The sequence below is a fragment of the Caretta caretta genome, chromosome 14 (assembly GCF_965140235.1).
Source record: "Caretta caretta isolate rCarCar2 chromosome 14, rCarCar1.hap1, whole genome shotgun sequence".
In the NCBI taxonomy this organism is placed as follows: Eukaryota; Metazoa; Chordata; order Testudines; family Cheloniidae; genus Caretta; species Caretta caretta.
In genome coordinates, this window is record NC_134219.1 from 13,474,459 (window position 1) to 13,490,641 (window position 16,183).

The following is a 16,183-nucleotide window of genomic DNA, read 5'->3' on the forward strand; positions in this document are numbered from 1 at the left end:
CCATCTAGGTACTTATAAATTGTGATCAAGTCACCCCTTAATATTCTCTTGGTTAAACTAAATAGATTGAGCTTCTTGAGCCTTCTGTGGCATGCTAGAGCATTTGTCATAACATTGCGCCCAAAATAGGTCATGCTTGCCCGTCTAAGTTCATTGTTTCGGATCCAGCCCAGGCTGGAAGTGACTAAGAGTTGTTACCATCTGCTGGCTAGTTGGTGGCTAAAGTCCAGTTCCCAAGGGATCACAAAAGCCACCACCACCCCTGGCATTAACTGGCAACCTTGCAAGACTCAGAAGAGATCAAGGACCGAATGGGTTGTGAAGACTGATCACCACTCACCCTAATGGTGGGCCCCTCCCGGGCAGGGCTAGGGAGCTGTGAGGAAGTCTGCATTGGAGCTACTATCCATGCTGCACATATTCTGGGGATACAGAGGCTTCACTATCCAGGGCTACCAACCCAGCATCTTTCCCCAGCTATATCCTCAGAAAACCCGCTGGACTCACATATTGACAGATGACAAAATGATAATGAGAGTTTACATTTATACAGAAAGACTCCAAAGCACTTTGCTACTGTATACATGCAATGAAATGCAGCCATCTCTGGGGTGGAGGACAGTCACTTATTGCACAACAGTGAAGGAAAGAAATTTGGCTTAAGGAGATTGGGGCATGCTTATTCTCTGAGGAGGAGTGCTAGGGGGATCTTTAATGTACACAAAGAGCACAAAGAACCTTAGTTTTAAGATCTCGGCCTAAAGATCCACAGTCAATAAACAGCAAGGTACTCATGCACTGAGGGATCAGGGATTTATATTGTTGCAATATGAACAGTCTTTTGCAATATGTCAGAGGCAGCCTAGTGTACCTCTCAGCCGCAATCGATACAAAAATAAAAGAGCAAGTGGATGACTCTGCCCATCTGACTGATAGGAGTTGATGTTATGAGGGTCTGGTTTGAAAAATCATTATGCAATTTATTAAAGCAAATGGTTCAGGGAAATGGAATTACAGTGCTTGTATCCATTCAATTTGCTTATGTCATAACAAAGATGATCGACAAAGAAGCCAGAAAAGTACAAAATGAACAGCTTCCCCCTATCCCTTCCCACCACCCATACGCCGATGCAGAACAGATGGAAGGAGCTAACATTGCGCAGAGAGAGTAAAAGTGTTTGAATGCTTATCAGAGAAGAAAATGGAGACAGATGTCCTAGTTATATCATGTATTAAAACAGTCTGATTGTGGCTGGGGAGATGGGATATTAAAAGTGGAAGCCTTGATGTCTTTCCCAGCAAATGAGTGCTGTTCTTATACGTTTCAGAATCAGATTAAAGAAACTTTGGTGAGGGCAGAGGATTGAATGCCTGAAAGAATCCCTGTCTGTTGGCAGCATCATGGAAAGTCCACTTCAGCATGTGCTGTAAAGGTACATTTATTGCTGAAGTTAACGCCGCATAGGCAGGATTGATTTTCTTTTAAATAAACCATGAATGGCAAATTATAAACAGCTGGGGCAAGATCCCTGGATACAGCCATGATGTTCAGAGCACAAGGCACGAGCAGCACGCAGAGATGGCTTAAAGCCCTCCCATGCACAGCCCTGATGATCGTGATGCTCTGTGCCTGGCTGTTTCCTCTGTGCTGTGTTGGAGCCTGAGGGCTGCCCTTACTTACGCTGGCGTGTAATGATCACAAAGAGCTAAAACATACTGCTGGACCAGGGCAGTGCAGGGGACGTCCCTACGTGTGGTGCTCCCTTTTATCTAGCCATCTGCACGTCCCACACACCACGAGCAGCAGGAAGGGTGGATGGTATATAGCCTCCAAGTTGGCTCTATACCACTGCATGCTCATCTCTCACTGGCAGATCCTCTCTGGGCCAGACAGACAGGGTTTGTGGTCCAAGCACTGTGTCAGAGTTGTACAAAGCAGCCGCATGGCCCCTAAGGATCTGATTCCTGATCTGGAATTCGGGGCCAGATCCTCAGCTGGTGTAAATCAGCACAGCCCCAATGACTTCAGTATAGCTATGCAGATACATACCAGCTGAGGATCTGGCCTCCTTTTTCTTAATAGTATGAAGGAGAGAGAGAGAGAGAGAGTCCAGTGTGACTTGAGCTTTGGTGGCTCCACAATGAATGCATAACTCTGATACTCACAGCACTGTGGGGCTCAATTTTGGGCCGTTCCATGGCAATGGTAATGCAGTTCAGGAAGATAATAACCAAGACGATGTGATCAAACATCTTGTGAGTGATGATTTTATTGCACATCAGACGGAATCTGTCCAGAAAAGACAAAAAAGACACATAATGAGCTGTTAACACCTAACTGGTCTGAAACACTTTTGTCAAAGCGTCAGCCTTATGCACGGCGTGAGAACTGAACAGTCGGCTTGAAAAGCAGGTGCGCTGCTGACTCCCAACTCCTTTTCTAGGGTGGCCATGTGTTAGCAAATTTTTCTCAGTATAAACAGAAAAGGGTTCAAGCCACAAAATCTGAACACAGTTTGCAACCACCACAAAGTTTAGGGGTGCTTGGTTGGATTTGGGGTTTGGTTCATTGTAAAGAGAGCAGCCGCTTGCAACTTACACCTATTGCCAGGTTCGGATTTCAAGCTCTCCTTTACTCCAAGGGTCAGAGACACGTTTGGATTCAAGGCTCTAATTTCACTCCATCTCTAGCTCGAAAATAGCCTAGTTTGAGTGTGTTGGCTAAAGAATGCTGTGCTGAACAAAGGAACAAGAACTATTTAGCATGACAGATGGCTGTATGTTGATGCAGGATTTATAATATGGTATTACATTTCCCAAAGTCTGTTTCTAAAAATCTATGTAATCATTGTATGAATGAATTGTAATGCTGCTTTGGGCCTCCAGCTTAAAAACACAAGGCGTCCCCTAGGACAAGCCATGACATTGCTGCATGAACGTGTATCAGGGCACTGATTCCAGATGGCCATATAGCAGCTGACCCTTGGAAAGAACAAAAGACTCTTGCTCCTTTATGTAAGCAACAAGCCTTTCCTGGAGGGGTGTGACTAGGCGATGGGAGAAAGGGAACACAAAGGCCCAAATTCAGAGGCAAGTCTAAGTCTAGAGACTAAGTTGGTGTAATACTTTCTTTTGGTCCCCTCAATGCATATGTGACACCAATTTAGATGCTATTGGATGTACCTAGCCACTGTACCCAGGTGTTTTTTCTACCTACTGTGTAGAGTCAAAAGCTCACCCTGGGTGCTTGGCTTTATTAAGAAAGAAATTAACAACAGCATAATAAAGATCTGTTCAAGCCTTCTCTCTCAAGCATGGCTGTGCCTGGGGTTCCTCCCTTATGACTTCTCAGCCCACAGCCTAGATCCTCCCACCTCCCAGTGGGCTCCTGCTGGCAGCGTCATGGAACGGAGTAACCAGTTGCCTGCCCCAGTGAGTCAAGCAGGACCAACTTAACTCTGCCAGCAGGCTCAACACCTGCTAAGAGGGTGAGGTGTTCCAGGCAAGCATTGCCAGCCTCTTATAGACTTCCATAGACTCGCAGAGCCAGATTTAAGGGTGATGTGCAATTTAGATCCCCTGACACTAGCTTCAATTCCTTTATACTAAGTTAGACTCCCCTGGAGCTACTTACAGCCCTACCCCTAACTACACACTGAGGAGCTGGAAGAAGGGGATCAGTTAAAGTGGCTCCCAGCTTAATTGAACACACACCTCTTTGCAGCTCCTTGTGAAGTCAAGAAGAACTGGTGAGAGTAGTTCAACGAGAATCTGCCTGAAGGGGACTGTAAGTTACCATCTCTGACCACCACCACAGACGACTGGGCAAACAACTGGTCGCTGCTACCTCCAGCAGCTATTCTGACCCCTTGACCTTTAGGTCCTAGCTTTCCCGGCCTGGAGCAGCATGGTTTCCCCTGGTACTCACCTCCACTAGGGCAAAGGCTCTCATTGGGTTCTGCTCTCTTTCTTTAACGAACAGTGTGTGCCCATGAAGCAATGTCTGGAACCTGTCTATTGATATGGGGTAACAGCTGATGTCCACAAGTCCTTAGGACCAAAGGACCACCTATCCTAAGGGAGGAAGCAGAGTTCCTCAGGTACCCCAGGTGAATAAACAGGGGCTCAGATTCCGTGCCGCACCTCCAGGAGGCACAGGGCATGGGTGAGGGCAAAGATGACTTTAAACCACCTTTTCACGCTCCGTATTGTGGGCTGTTCTGGGAGCTGAACCTGATCCTGGTGTAAGTTAAAGCAGTGAGGGGCTGCTCCTTTTGCTGGCTATGATCTACAGTGCAGCCCCTGATCCCAGAGATACTAAAAGCGAAGAGCCCACACCCATGATCTGCCCACAGCTCATCCTTACATTAGGGCTTACAGTAACCCTACAATTTATCTGCACCAGGGGAATGCTCTCCAGCCAGTTGCAGCAACCCGTATTGCTACTATATGTCAATGGAGTGGTACATAGGGAGCGGAAAGGGGAAAGAATCTGTCTCCAAGATTTAGATAGGGCTGTGGGCTTTACCCTCATCGATGCAGCAGCTAGGAGATGGGCAGGCTGGCATACAATGAAGACTCTGAACTTCACGGTGCTGGGGCAGCGTAATCCACTGTAACACTTACATTCAATTCTACCCACAGCTATCACATTATTATGCAAGTTGCCTTACTTAGAGTGAGGAGCAAAGATGTAGATAGACCAGGAATCCCTTTCTTTGCACCAGGAAGGTAGGTGTGCCCTTATCCAAGCCTTCATACGCTCACTTTTGCTCTAAAAGAAAAATGACAACTGTACAGTGAGTTGTAATCAGTTATTCTGAGCAACTACAGCAAGCATCAGCCATGGAGTGAAACCCAGACAAAGCAAACAACCAAGCGTGAAACCCTTGTGATGCTTTAATTTCTCCTCCTCCCTGTCAACCTGGAAGTTTCATGGCAGTACTGCAGGCCTGCGAGCTGGGGTCATTTCTGAATGACATTTCTTGTGTATAATACAAAACTAAAATAATGAAATTGGCAGCATGGGTACACATGACCTGCTGTGCATCTCAGGGATGGATTGATGATACCTAAGAGTACATGCATGCAACTCCACTTACAGAAATGTCTTAAGCACAGCTGTGTAAAGGAAGAGGGAGGCCATAAATTTAAAGATATCTACAGTGTGGACAAGCACTGCTGCACATGGTATCTGCTCACAGTCACCACTCTAACATGGAGACGGCATTTTAAAAGTTATCATAAAGAAAAAAACAGAGAAAGCTGTTTTTTTTAAAAAAAAGGGTCTTCCAAACCTAATAAGTCACAAAACTAAGATGGCACATTTTTTCCTATAGCAGAAATGTCACTCACCATTCAGCAAAGCAGCTGATTATGAGCTGAAAAAAATCAAAGACCCCACTGTGCATGGCACTGCCAGCAAAAACTGGGGCACAGTCCAGCAGAGCCCAGGTCTGCGCTGATTAGTGACAGGACTCTCTAAACATCTGAAAACTCTGTTACCATTATTTTTATAGCATCATGAATACACTAACAGGACAAGTGTGTTGGTTAAAATCTCTGCTCTGTGGTCAGATACTTAACAGATGTTTACCCGAATCTTCCGAGGTTTAATTCGAAGTAAAAGAGGAACATATAGGGCTTATGTTAGAGACAATAAAAAGGGCAGAGGGTCAGACATCTGCCTGCCACTTGTGGACTCCTGTGTCGGTGGGACTTCGGTCTAACTCTGGCTGCTGGACTGGGTGTGCAGCTGGCTGGGTGGCATACAGCGGCCTGTGATATCCGTGAGCTCAGGCTCGATGACCAGGTTCATTCCTGCCTGGAACTTTATGACTGGCATATTTGTGCACCACTGTGATACTGGAGGAGTCACCCGTGATTTCCACTTGGGTCCGTTAACAGAATGTCAAGTGTGCACTTTCCTTACCATTTTAATAGATTACTTACACCATGGTGGCTTAAGACAGGAGGGCAGATTTTGGGGCTTTGATCCAAAGTCTGTTAGTGTCACCAGGAATCTTTCTATTAACTTCAATGGGCTTTGGATGAGGCCCATAGAGTACAGCTGTATCCGATATTAGATTTGTTCTTTCCATAAGACCATAAACCACGTAGCAATGTGCCAGCCCCTCAGGGCAGAGAGCTACCCTTACTTGCACTGAATATTAGCTTATAACATGTGCCGACTTTTTGAAATCAATGGGGTTACTTGTGCAGCAAAGTGCTACTGGACGTCAATAAGGGTAGCACAATTTAGTCCTTGAATCTCCAACCGGGGAGAGGTCTAAAGCAGAGCCATTTCGCTGAAACCCCCTCCCATAACATTAGGAGAGGATCAGACAAAGGGGGAATGGGCAAAAAATCACCATGGATTGGATTGGATTTTGCAAAACTAAAACCTGATTTCCCCAAAACAAAACTAGCCACAGGTTCTATCCATCTTCCTCCAACATGCTAGAATTTCAGACTTCAGATATTGCCTTTAGTTGGAAATCCACTATATTCTGAAGGGTTTCAGAGTAGCAGCCGTGTTAGTTTGTATCCGCAAAAAGAACAGGAGTACTTGTGGCACCTTACAGACTAACAAATTTATTTGAGCATAAGCTTCCGTGAAATGCGCTGTAGCACACGAAAGCTTATGCTCAAATAAATTTGTTAGTCTCTAAGGTGCTGCGAGTACTCCTGTTCTTATAGTCTGAAGGTTAACTTTTAAGAGATTATCATTTATAACCAATCAACTCTTGGATTTATACACCCATTATTATCCCAATTGCTGGGCTATATGTCAATATTTAGAGCTTTACTGAATTACCTCAAACTTCTTATAGTTTAAGCTGTAATTGATATCGACACATTGGACCAAGTTGTACACATACATTGCTTGCAAACCTACTGATGCCAATAGAGTCGCATGGGGTGAAAGCAGAAGCGGAATTTTGCACACTGCATACAGAAGATCCATCTAGCACCTCCAAGGACCAAAAGGACAATCGAATGGCACTTAGGGTCTAAGTGAATTATAAGGCCCAAGTTTTCATCATGGGTCTGTTGTGAAAATGATGACCACTTTCCAGGTTACAGTCTTGCCTTCTCATGACAAATAACTTGAAACAATTTGCCCTGACTAAATAATCCATAGGTCTCTTAATTTCCTGTATCTTCACTGTATACTCCTCTTTCCCCATACACTCCATATTTTTAATTCTGGATAATGCCATTACATAGCTCTTATAGGGACAGGTACAAAAGTCCAAGAAGTCGATGGGAATTATTCGATTGACTTTAATGGGCTTTGGATCAAGCCCAATGGCACTTTTTATCCTCAAAGAAGATCAGTGTCTTTATCCCTATTTGTAAAATGGAGAAACAGAGGCACAGAGATGTGCAGGGACTTGCTTGTGGTCACTCAGCAGAGTAGTAGCTAAACCTGTGATACTTGATTTCCAAGTCCAGTGCCCTACCCAGTAGACTGCTAGTCAAAACAGGCACCTTTGGGAGTGCATAAAATGATAGAGTTTAAACACAACCCCGCGCATTCCCCCTAGGAGCTGAGCAATTAGCAGTTTGAGCTGGTTTGGACTGTAAAAACTGGAGCTGTCAGTGTAATTGAGTGGAATGGGTGAAATGCTTTCTGTGCTTATATGCACTCAGCCAGGAGTCTCATTAGCAAGTGTTAATAGCTAGTACAGTGTCCATTTTAATGAAAATGCTTGGTGACAAACTGAACCCTTTGGAAAACGAAAGCCACCTTTCGAAGTTCTAGATAGAACCCTGATAGCTACCTCAGCCCTTGAACATGTAGTAAGAGCTGTGACTTGGTCCAGTTAATATTGTATGCTGGACGGGTTCCAAAAGGATCTATTATTCAAAGCATTTCTGGTATTTATCTTGAGGATTTGAAGTGAATGGTAATGCGTCAGCAGCACAGAATGCCTCTTTATGTTCCTTTTGTCCAGTTTTAATGCCAAAGATATTTTGGGTTTTGTCTAATTGTTGCAGCTAGCAGTTCAAAGGCTACATCAGATAATAAAGGGGAAAAGTGAACTTCCATCATGTCCCTCTATTCAACATGTATGGGAAAGACTTGGGACATGGATCCATCAGTCATTACTGAAGCTTTGGCTTCCTTATACTAGGCCAAGTTCTGTTCTCTGTTATATCCATGGAAATCTGGAGTCAAAGGAGTTACTCCAGATTTACACCAGTGTAACAGAGCACAGTTTGGCCCACGATCATCTGAGCCAAATCTCTGTGAAAAAATGAGTATTTCCAGCCGACCCCCATCAGATGCTTTCTCTGCAAAGTCCAGATACACAGCATTGCTTACAATCAGCCTGATTGCTGCTGGAGTTTCCATTATGTTCAAAGAGATATATCAATTATGTTATTTAAATCATATCTATTTGTTCATAAGACACACCTGGCCAGGATGAATAAAGATGTGGAAGAACAAGAAGAAAAACAACCACCACCAACCCTTTAATTCAGTTGCTCGTTTCTTAGACAGAATGTTATGAGCATGATCTTGCTGGCCTATTGAAGCTAAACTCCCTCTGTACTCAGTGCCTCTACCCAGTTGACAAAGAGAGACATGCCCCTGGGGTCTATCTGGTGGACAAAACACGTGCATAACTCCCATTGATATTAACCAGTGTTATGTTCAAACATCAAAGGGGGAATAGAGAACCCTGTAGAGACTACATTAATGAGATCTATTGAAAAATAGTTTCCTGGTTAGGAATTTCAGATATTATTAATGTGCTTCTAAGGGCAGAAGGGAAGAATGCTGACATTAAAAGATGACTGATATACGTCTTAGAGCAGAGCGACATTGATCTATAAAAATTTTATTATAGGAAAAAAAATCTGCTAATAAACCATCCATGCCTATCAAGTCAACTGAATGCAAGCTAGAAGATGTATTGTGAATCTCAGGACTGGATTATTTCATTCTAAACACTGAGCAGGGGAAGATTGAGATAGTAAAATAGATGATTCCCTTATTGTTGATCTGCTTGTTACAAAACTAGTGCAAAACAGCCAAAGGTGAAAGCAGATGAAAAAGCGCAAACAGAATTATTTGCACTTTGCATATGGGGGATTGTGTTTGAAGGGTCTTTTGGTTCGAGACTACGTAGCTTCCCCACTTTCCACTCCTATTTCTCACTAGCTTGGTTCTACGTTACAATGGACCTTTTGCAGAATGTGGAAATTTCACTGAGTGTGAGAGAGAAAAACCAAAAACTGGACCAGCATATATGAACATCAAAGATCTCAGGTCAGAGTCCAATTGCAGTTACACCTGTATAAATACGGATTTGTATTGGGCCATTATTTCAGTGGAGTTCCTCCAGATTTACACCTGTACAACCAAGAGCAGAATTTGATCCCTTGATTTTATTTTGTGAAGAAGAGTTAATGGGCCTGATTCTGGTCTCACTTATACCAGTGTTAATTGGGAGTGAATTCACTGAAGTCAATAGAGTGACACTAATGTAAACTGGGGCCGGGGTGATCAGAATCTGGCCCTTGTTCTAGTTTTTAGTTAGTGCAGAAAACATCAAGTACATCCAATAAAGACAGCTTTTTGGGCGTTGCTCCATAAGGGCACATTTAGTCCTCTAGGATCACGTTGATCTAAATAAGAGTCCAGCTTGTTTATTTTCTTTGGAAAAGAACTTGAAATTTCCTCTCATTCTACCCAGGTTAAATTGGGGGCAAAGACCCCAAAAAGTGACAGGAGGAAATCAGAGCAGGAAGCTCAAAATATGGAGGGAACAAATTCTTTAAGCTGAACAATATTTTCTAGTAACCGCTGTTTCATTATTTGTTTGAAAAAGGAGAAAACTCATGGTCTCTGTGTAAGAATTCAGGAGAACCCTCACAATGAGGATGATCCAAGAAACATGAACCTTATTTTGCCAGAATATAGGACTTTCCATCTCAAAAGTGCACCAAGTGGTTTACAAACTCTTACCAACAGAACCATTGAAACACTGGGAGGGCACTGGTCTAGCAAACAATCCACTTCATTGCACAGCACAATAAAATAGGGATGAGAAGTTTGGCAAAGTACACCAGAGCAAACCCAGATCTTAGAACATTACTACAGGGACTTTAGTCTGTTTACAGTAAATATTTATACTGTGTCCATGGAAAGCAGAGAAGACTAAAGTCTTTAAAACTCTCAGCTTAAAGATGCAGTACGCAATCTAATTCAGAAATTCATTCCAAGATTGCAGTCAGTTACCAATTTACTAGCTGGAAGATGTAAACTAAGAGATACTGCATGCAGTATGTTCTGATGTGCCACTTAGGTGTTTGGTTCAGGTAAGCTGGAAAGAAATCTGGCCTTGAGACAGAAGATGAAAAGTCTCCAGCTAGCAATAAGATCATGATCTTTTGATAATTTTAATAATTATTCTTCTGAGAATAATTACAGGCCCTTTTCTTAGAAATTCCATCTCCAGGGTGACCAAAGTGGTTTGCTGAACTTCTAGGAGGTTAAGAACCAGGTTAAAGCAATCAGTTAAAATTATAGCCTGAGAGTCCACATCTGAGACATAGTGGAATAAATGTATTCTAAAAAAGGAGATTTGTGGCTAGGCAACTATATCTTGGTCAAAACAACCTCGGTTTCTCATCAGTATGTACTTTGCAATTATGGTAGTCTTTAGCATCCATTAACATTCTCAAAGTTCAATTTTCATTCTCCAATGCCAGTGAACTGTACTAAGATATTTCCACAACCTGCTTCTTTCATAGTCTCAGTATTGCCCCAGCTGCTTCTACAATAATGACTGTTCGCAGACACTTGCCCAGACTAACACTACAATGGAGAATGATGCCTATTTCTGACCCATGCTGGTTGCTCATTGCATCTGAAATGCTCACTAAGGTAGACTAGCTAGTGTTTGTGCTGTGCTGTGTTCTCCAGGCCCAGTCAATTTACAACTGACAATTTACAGCATTTCAGAGGCTGGCGGGTGCCTGCCTTTTTCTGCCCACGTATGGATGGCTAATATCCATTTATCTCCTTTCTGGGACAGTAACAGGAGTCACTGCCCAATCTATTGGGGTCACTGGTCTAAGCAGACTAAGGGCTTCTCTACACGTAAAGCACTGAACCTGCGTTGCTGTAGCACTTCAGTGAAGACACTAGCTACACCGATGGGACGGCGTCTCCTGTCAGAGTAGGTAATCCACCTCCGCAAGAGGCGGTAGCTAGATCAATGGGAGAATTCTCCTGTCAACCTAGTGGTGTCTACACCAGGGCTTACGTTGGTTCAACTGTGTCATTCAGGAGTGTGGCTTTTTAACACTCCACAGCAACGTAGCTATACCAACCTAATTTCCTAGAGTAGACAGGCCTAACACACACCACGAACCAAGAAGCTCAAGTTGCAGTGGGGGAGGTTTAGGTTGGATATTAGGAAAAACTTTTTCACTAGGAGGGTGGTGAAGCACTGGAATGTGTTACCTAGGGAGGTGGTGGAATCTCCTTCCTTAGAGGTTTTTAAGGTCAGGCTTGACAAAGCCCTGGCTGGGATGATTTAATTGGGGATTGGTCCTGCTTTGAGCAGGGGGTTGGACTAGATGACCTCCTGAGGTCCCTTCCAAACCTGATATTCTATTATTCTATGAAGTTCCCCCCCTACCCCCACAAACCTGGCTTCCTCCTGGTTCAGCAGTTAATTCCACACAGTCTTGTGTGCCCAAGTGACATAATCAAATAAAGAAAAGAAATCCTCCCTTATTGGCAGGATGTCCCCACAGCCCTGGTCCTCCCCTTGCCCAGGGAGTGAAGGAAAAAGAAGGCCAGGGCCTTTCCCCAGCCTCCAGTCCTTTCCTCCTTCCAAGGGGCATTCCACCCCATAAGAAACCTCCGGCTTTTCATGATTCCTAGTTCACAAGGCACAGCAGTCAGCAACACTATCCATCTGCCCAGTGGGCCACAGCTCCTCACTCCTAGCCTGATGCAGTCCCTACAGGCTGCACTTTTCTTTCCAGGGCAATGAATGGGGTTTAAGCCTTTCCTTGTTCAGCATGGATTAAAGTTCACCAACCCTACCATAGTCCCCAGTCGTGCTCCCTGCAAACTGAAGGGGAGCAGGACTGGTGGGTCTTTCATGGACATCAGTTTGTGACAAGAACATGGAGACCATTATCCTAAATATCATCAGATTTTGCTGCCATAGTGTCAGTTGCTATCTGCTTAGAGTTTGATTTTAGCTAGTTGTCAAGCCAGCTGCTCAAGAGCTAGGGCAGGCTCACGACTCAGAATAAGCCTAGACCCTTGGTTGAGCCTTATAAGTTTTTAGATTCTGCCTTTATTAGCAATTTGCTATCACCTGTTATTGTCTCATCCTATTTATAACTCTCCAGATAGGGAGCGAAATTCTCCTGCTGTAACTTACGGAAGATGTTTCAAGGTCTCGTTAGCCTTTGCAACATCCCCATGCAGGTTTTGCTAGCATAATAGAAGAAGGTCAGGGATGAATGAAAGATCTCAATAAAATGAGGTGTTCATGTCACATTTATGCTTGCACGCACAAGGAGATAAAGTTCCAGGAGACCTCCAGATGCTGAGATATGTGGGGAAGGCGGTCAGGAGGTCTTTATTTGATAAGTCACATTCTATGTTCCTTATTGCCTGAAGGCCAAGTTTGGTGCTAACCTCCAACCCACACCCAGGCAATCCCCCTGATTTCCCTTAATGGGGCTGGACAGGGTGGATGACAGCTCTCAGTTTGGTTCTTTGTATTTAGATGTATCTCTAGTGCGGTTGCAGTGACTCTAACGCTGAAACTGCTCTGGCATTTACACAAATTGGGCACGGCGTCACAGTACAAATTACACACATTCATTTGAAAGCAGAGATCCAGGGAAAATGTAAAATGGGAAATGCCTCTTAAACACCTCGCATCTCTAATCAGTGCAAAATTACAGCTGATTTTCTCCCCCTGCCATGCTTTTAGCAAACGTTTTCTAAATGGCACTTCTCAGACCTCTGAAAGAGACATACATATTGGACTAATGCCTCTTCACATTGAAATTAATGCAAAGGCTAATGCTGCCTCTATGAGTCTAATAAGTCAATGAGATTAATGGGCCAAATTTGCCCTTGGATATACATCTGCTTCTCCTGTTTACATCAATAGAAATTGCCCGCTCACATCTGAGGGCAGAATTCGACCTTATAGTTGGAGAAAGAGAAACGTACTATTCTCTATTTCAAAGATAGATTTTTTTTCTGAAATAACCAGAGACAGGCAATGCATTTGTGCTGCGTCTACTGCTGGATACTAGCGTGTACAGAAGACCCAACCCCAATCTGTCTGGACATCCCCTCTGGGACCAGGGAGTAACACTAGGTTCCTATGCTGCTGTACTAATGGGAGGGTGTAGACTCATTATACCCTGGTCTCCTCCCATCCCCCCCCCAACCCACATCCAGTGCACCTACACAGACTAGCCAAGTGTTACTCAGATAATGCACAGATAGCCAGGCTATGTCCACTGCATGACTTATATCACTTGAAAAACAGAAGTAGAAACCAAATGACACAGCCTTCCTAACAGCTGCACATCCCAGATAGACCACATCAGCCCTCTCCCCTGTATGTTGTCATTTATGGTTCTGCAGAGAAAGCATGTGAGATTTGAGGTTCTCATTGCTCCAGCATGGAACCAATTCGAACTTGGTGGTTTCATTGAGTTTGCTTGAAGATTTTGGCACTCTTTCTAACCCAAAACTGAAAGCAAAAGTTGCAAGGGGGGGGAGAGGGAGAAACAGAAAAGTTGGGAAAAACATCAAAGAACAGCTTTGCATGATCTCCTACAAAGTACATCTAAAGCGCTAAAAACAGAACGGGCACCACGCTCAGGTCCAAGAGCTAAGATCATCTGGGGCTCCATTCAAAGCCATTCTATTGTGCCTCCTGCTGCAAAGCCCACGTCTCATTTTGTAACCTTCACCCTCCCTGACACCACCCTCCCCCACACCACCCGCTGCAAATTGATAGGTCACGGGGGGTCAGTCCCTTCGAGGGACACAGGTTATGCATCCAGAATGGGCGCTTGTGTCTGTCCAGGCTGATAATGGGTGGAGGTTTCTTGTGGAACAGGAGGAGTGGAAAATGTGTGTTCCAGCCAGGGCTGCAGTGGAACCTAGGTGGAGAAACCTCCAGGGGAAGGAACATAGGCTCTGACTCCGTGGGTTCTCCGGGGCTGGAGCACCCACAGAAAACAAAATAGTGGGTGCTCAGCACCCACTGGCAGCCCCATCCATCAGCTCCTCCACCTCCCCTCCAGCGCCTCCTGCCCGCCGGTGGTCAGCTGTTCAGCAGCATGCAGGAGGTGGGCTTTCATAACCCATGCACCCCCTGTGGCTTTTATGCGGGATTTACATGGTGTTCCTAAGTCTGCTGCTAGAGAGCAGGAGAGATGCACCCAGCTGCAGTGGACTATTGCCCGACGCTCAGCAGCGTTGTTCTGCTAAGGGAATGGGTGTCAGTTAAACACAGGAAAGCCAAGAAGCTTCAGCAGCCACTGGCTGTTGATTTGTCTTACCAGGTTGCCTTCATCATCACCGTCATCGTCGTCCAAATGGAGCTGATGTAACAAGACTCCCGGGGAGGTTTTCCCATTGCAGTCTTGATGCTCTGATGCAGCGGTCCGGCTGCTGTGCATGCTGCTGGTTCGGTACAGGGAAGGCACCTGCAAGGTATCTTGGAGATCGAACGAGCCTTTAGTTTCCAGCGACGCCATGCGGTGAGGTAAAGAGCCATTAACGCTCCCAGTCCGGCTGGACCTCTCCTCGTCTGAGCTTTCCCCTTCCTCTGAACTCTCCTTTCCATTCCCAGACAAGAGGGATTTGCGCTCCCCACTCTGGCTCCGACGTTTCAGGCTGGGAGCCCGCCCCAGGCTGTTCCAGCTTGACCTGCGACTATTCCAGCTGCTGGCTGCGCTCCAAGGGCCATGGGGGGAGCTCTGTATGCTGGACTGAGGAAGGGACAAGAACATGAAGAGAGTCAACCAGCATCACTGCCACCATCTCATGCTTGTTCCCAATGGACAGGCCTAGAAATACCAAGGCAGCGAGCACAGTATAAACACCTAGACAGACAGAGCCCACACAGCTGGAAACAGCCGCACAAACCAAACAGAAACAAAGCAGCCACAAAGGGTGATCAAGAAGATGAGCTGCATACCGGTGATTTGAGTTCATAGGCATTGGGATCCATGGAGACACTGCTGGCCCTGCGAGATTCATAGCCCTGAGCTGCATCTCCAAACATGGCACTTTTTGGCATTGGCATTGGGGTGGCAGCTGTGTGGATGATAAGGGGTGGGGTCAGGCTCTTCTTCAGCTCCGGGAGGTCGCTCAGTACCATCACTGGAAGTAACAAGGAGTTTTTAAAGATACTGCAGCTCTAGGAACATTCAATAAACCATCATTCTCCATCACCCTTCAGGTTGCATCCAAAATCAGGGTGACAAAGGACGCGATGGCCCTAAAGGAGCCAGCTCTAATCAGAACATGGGCCAATAACACAATTTCACAAAAAGGAAAGAAGTCTTCAATTAATGGGACAAAGGAGATTTTTAATGAGTGAGTGGGAGGTTGGGTTTTTGTTTTAAAACCAGAAATTGAATGGCACAGGGGCTCAAATAAACTTGTTTACAAGATCAGCAGCCAAGAACAGACATTGATTTGTCATCTGCTGCTTCAGGAGCGCCAGCAATCTGCCAACCATGCCTCCCCAACTTCCCCCTTCCATTAATTTCTTTCATCTCCGCCCACGCTTTGCTCCCCACAATGTCCCACTCTCTCTTCCTGTAAGCTCTTTCCCTGCTTCCTCTCCCTATGCTCTTCTTCCCCAGTTCTCTTCCCCTTCTGTACTCCTTCCTCCACATTCTTTCAACTGAAGTCCTACAACACTGCTGAGGGTGCTCTGCGGCCCCACACTCTCCCTCTTTCCCCCTGAGCTTCGATGCCCCCAGTTTCTCCTCTTCCGACCTCCCCAAATCTTCTATCTCGTGGACAATAAATATGTCTCCCAGCAAAGCCCACCCTGACCATTCCCTGTGCCCGCTCTCCAAGCATTAGTGCATCACAGCTCTGCTGCCTGTCAAAGTGCTAACTACAGACAGCAGCTCCCTGCTGTTTCCTTCC

The 16,183-nt window shown here is 45.1% G+C and overlaps 1 protein-coding gene across 13 annotated transcripts in view; it reads right to left on the reverse strand.

Annotated features, from left to right (window-relative positions):
* The window catches only part of CACNA1G (calcium voltage-gated channel subunit alpha1 G), a 285,359-nt gene that overhangs the window by 62,278 nt on the left and 206,898 nt on the right, over nucleotides 1–16,183 (reverse strand). For all 13 annotated transcript variants that reach the window (XM_075119254.1, XM_048817865.2, XM_075119253.1 and 10 more), the window contains 4 exons: nucleotides 15,219–15,403; nucleotides 14,578–15,009; nucleotides 4,674–4,774; nucleotides 2,167–2,290 (listed from right to left, as the gene is read on the reverse strand). In XM_075119254.1, the coding sequence (XP_074975355.1) occupies nucleotides 2,167–2,290; nucleotides 4,674–4,774; nucleotides 14,578–15,009; nucleotides 15,219–15,403 (842 nt within the window). The remainder of the gene's footprint in view (nucleotides 1–2,166; nucleotides 2,291–4,673; nucleotides 4,775–14,577; nucleotides 15,010–15,218; nucleotides 15,404–16,183) is intronic.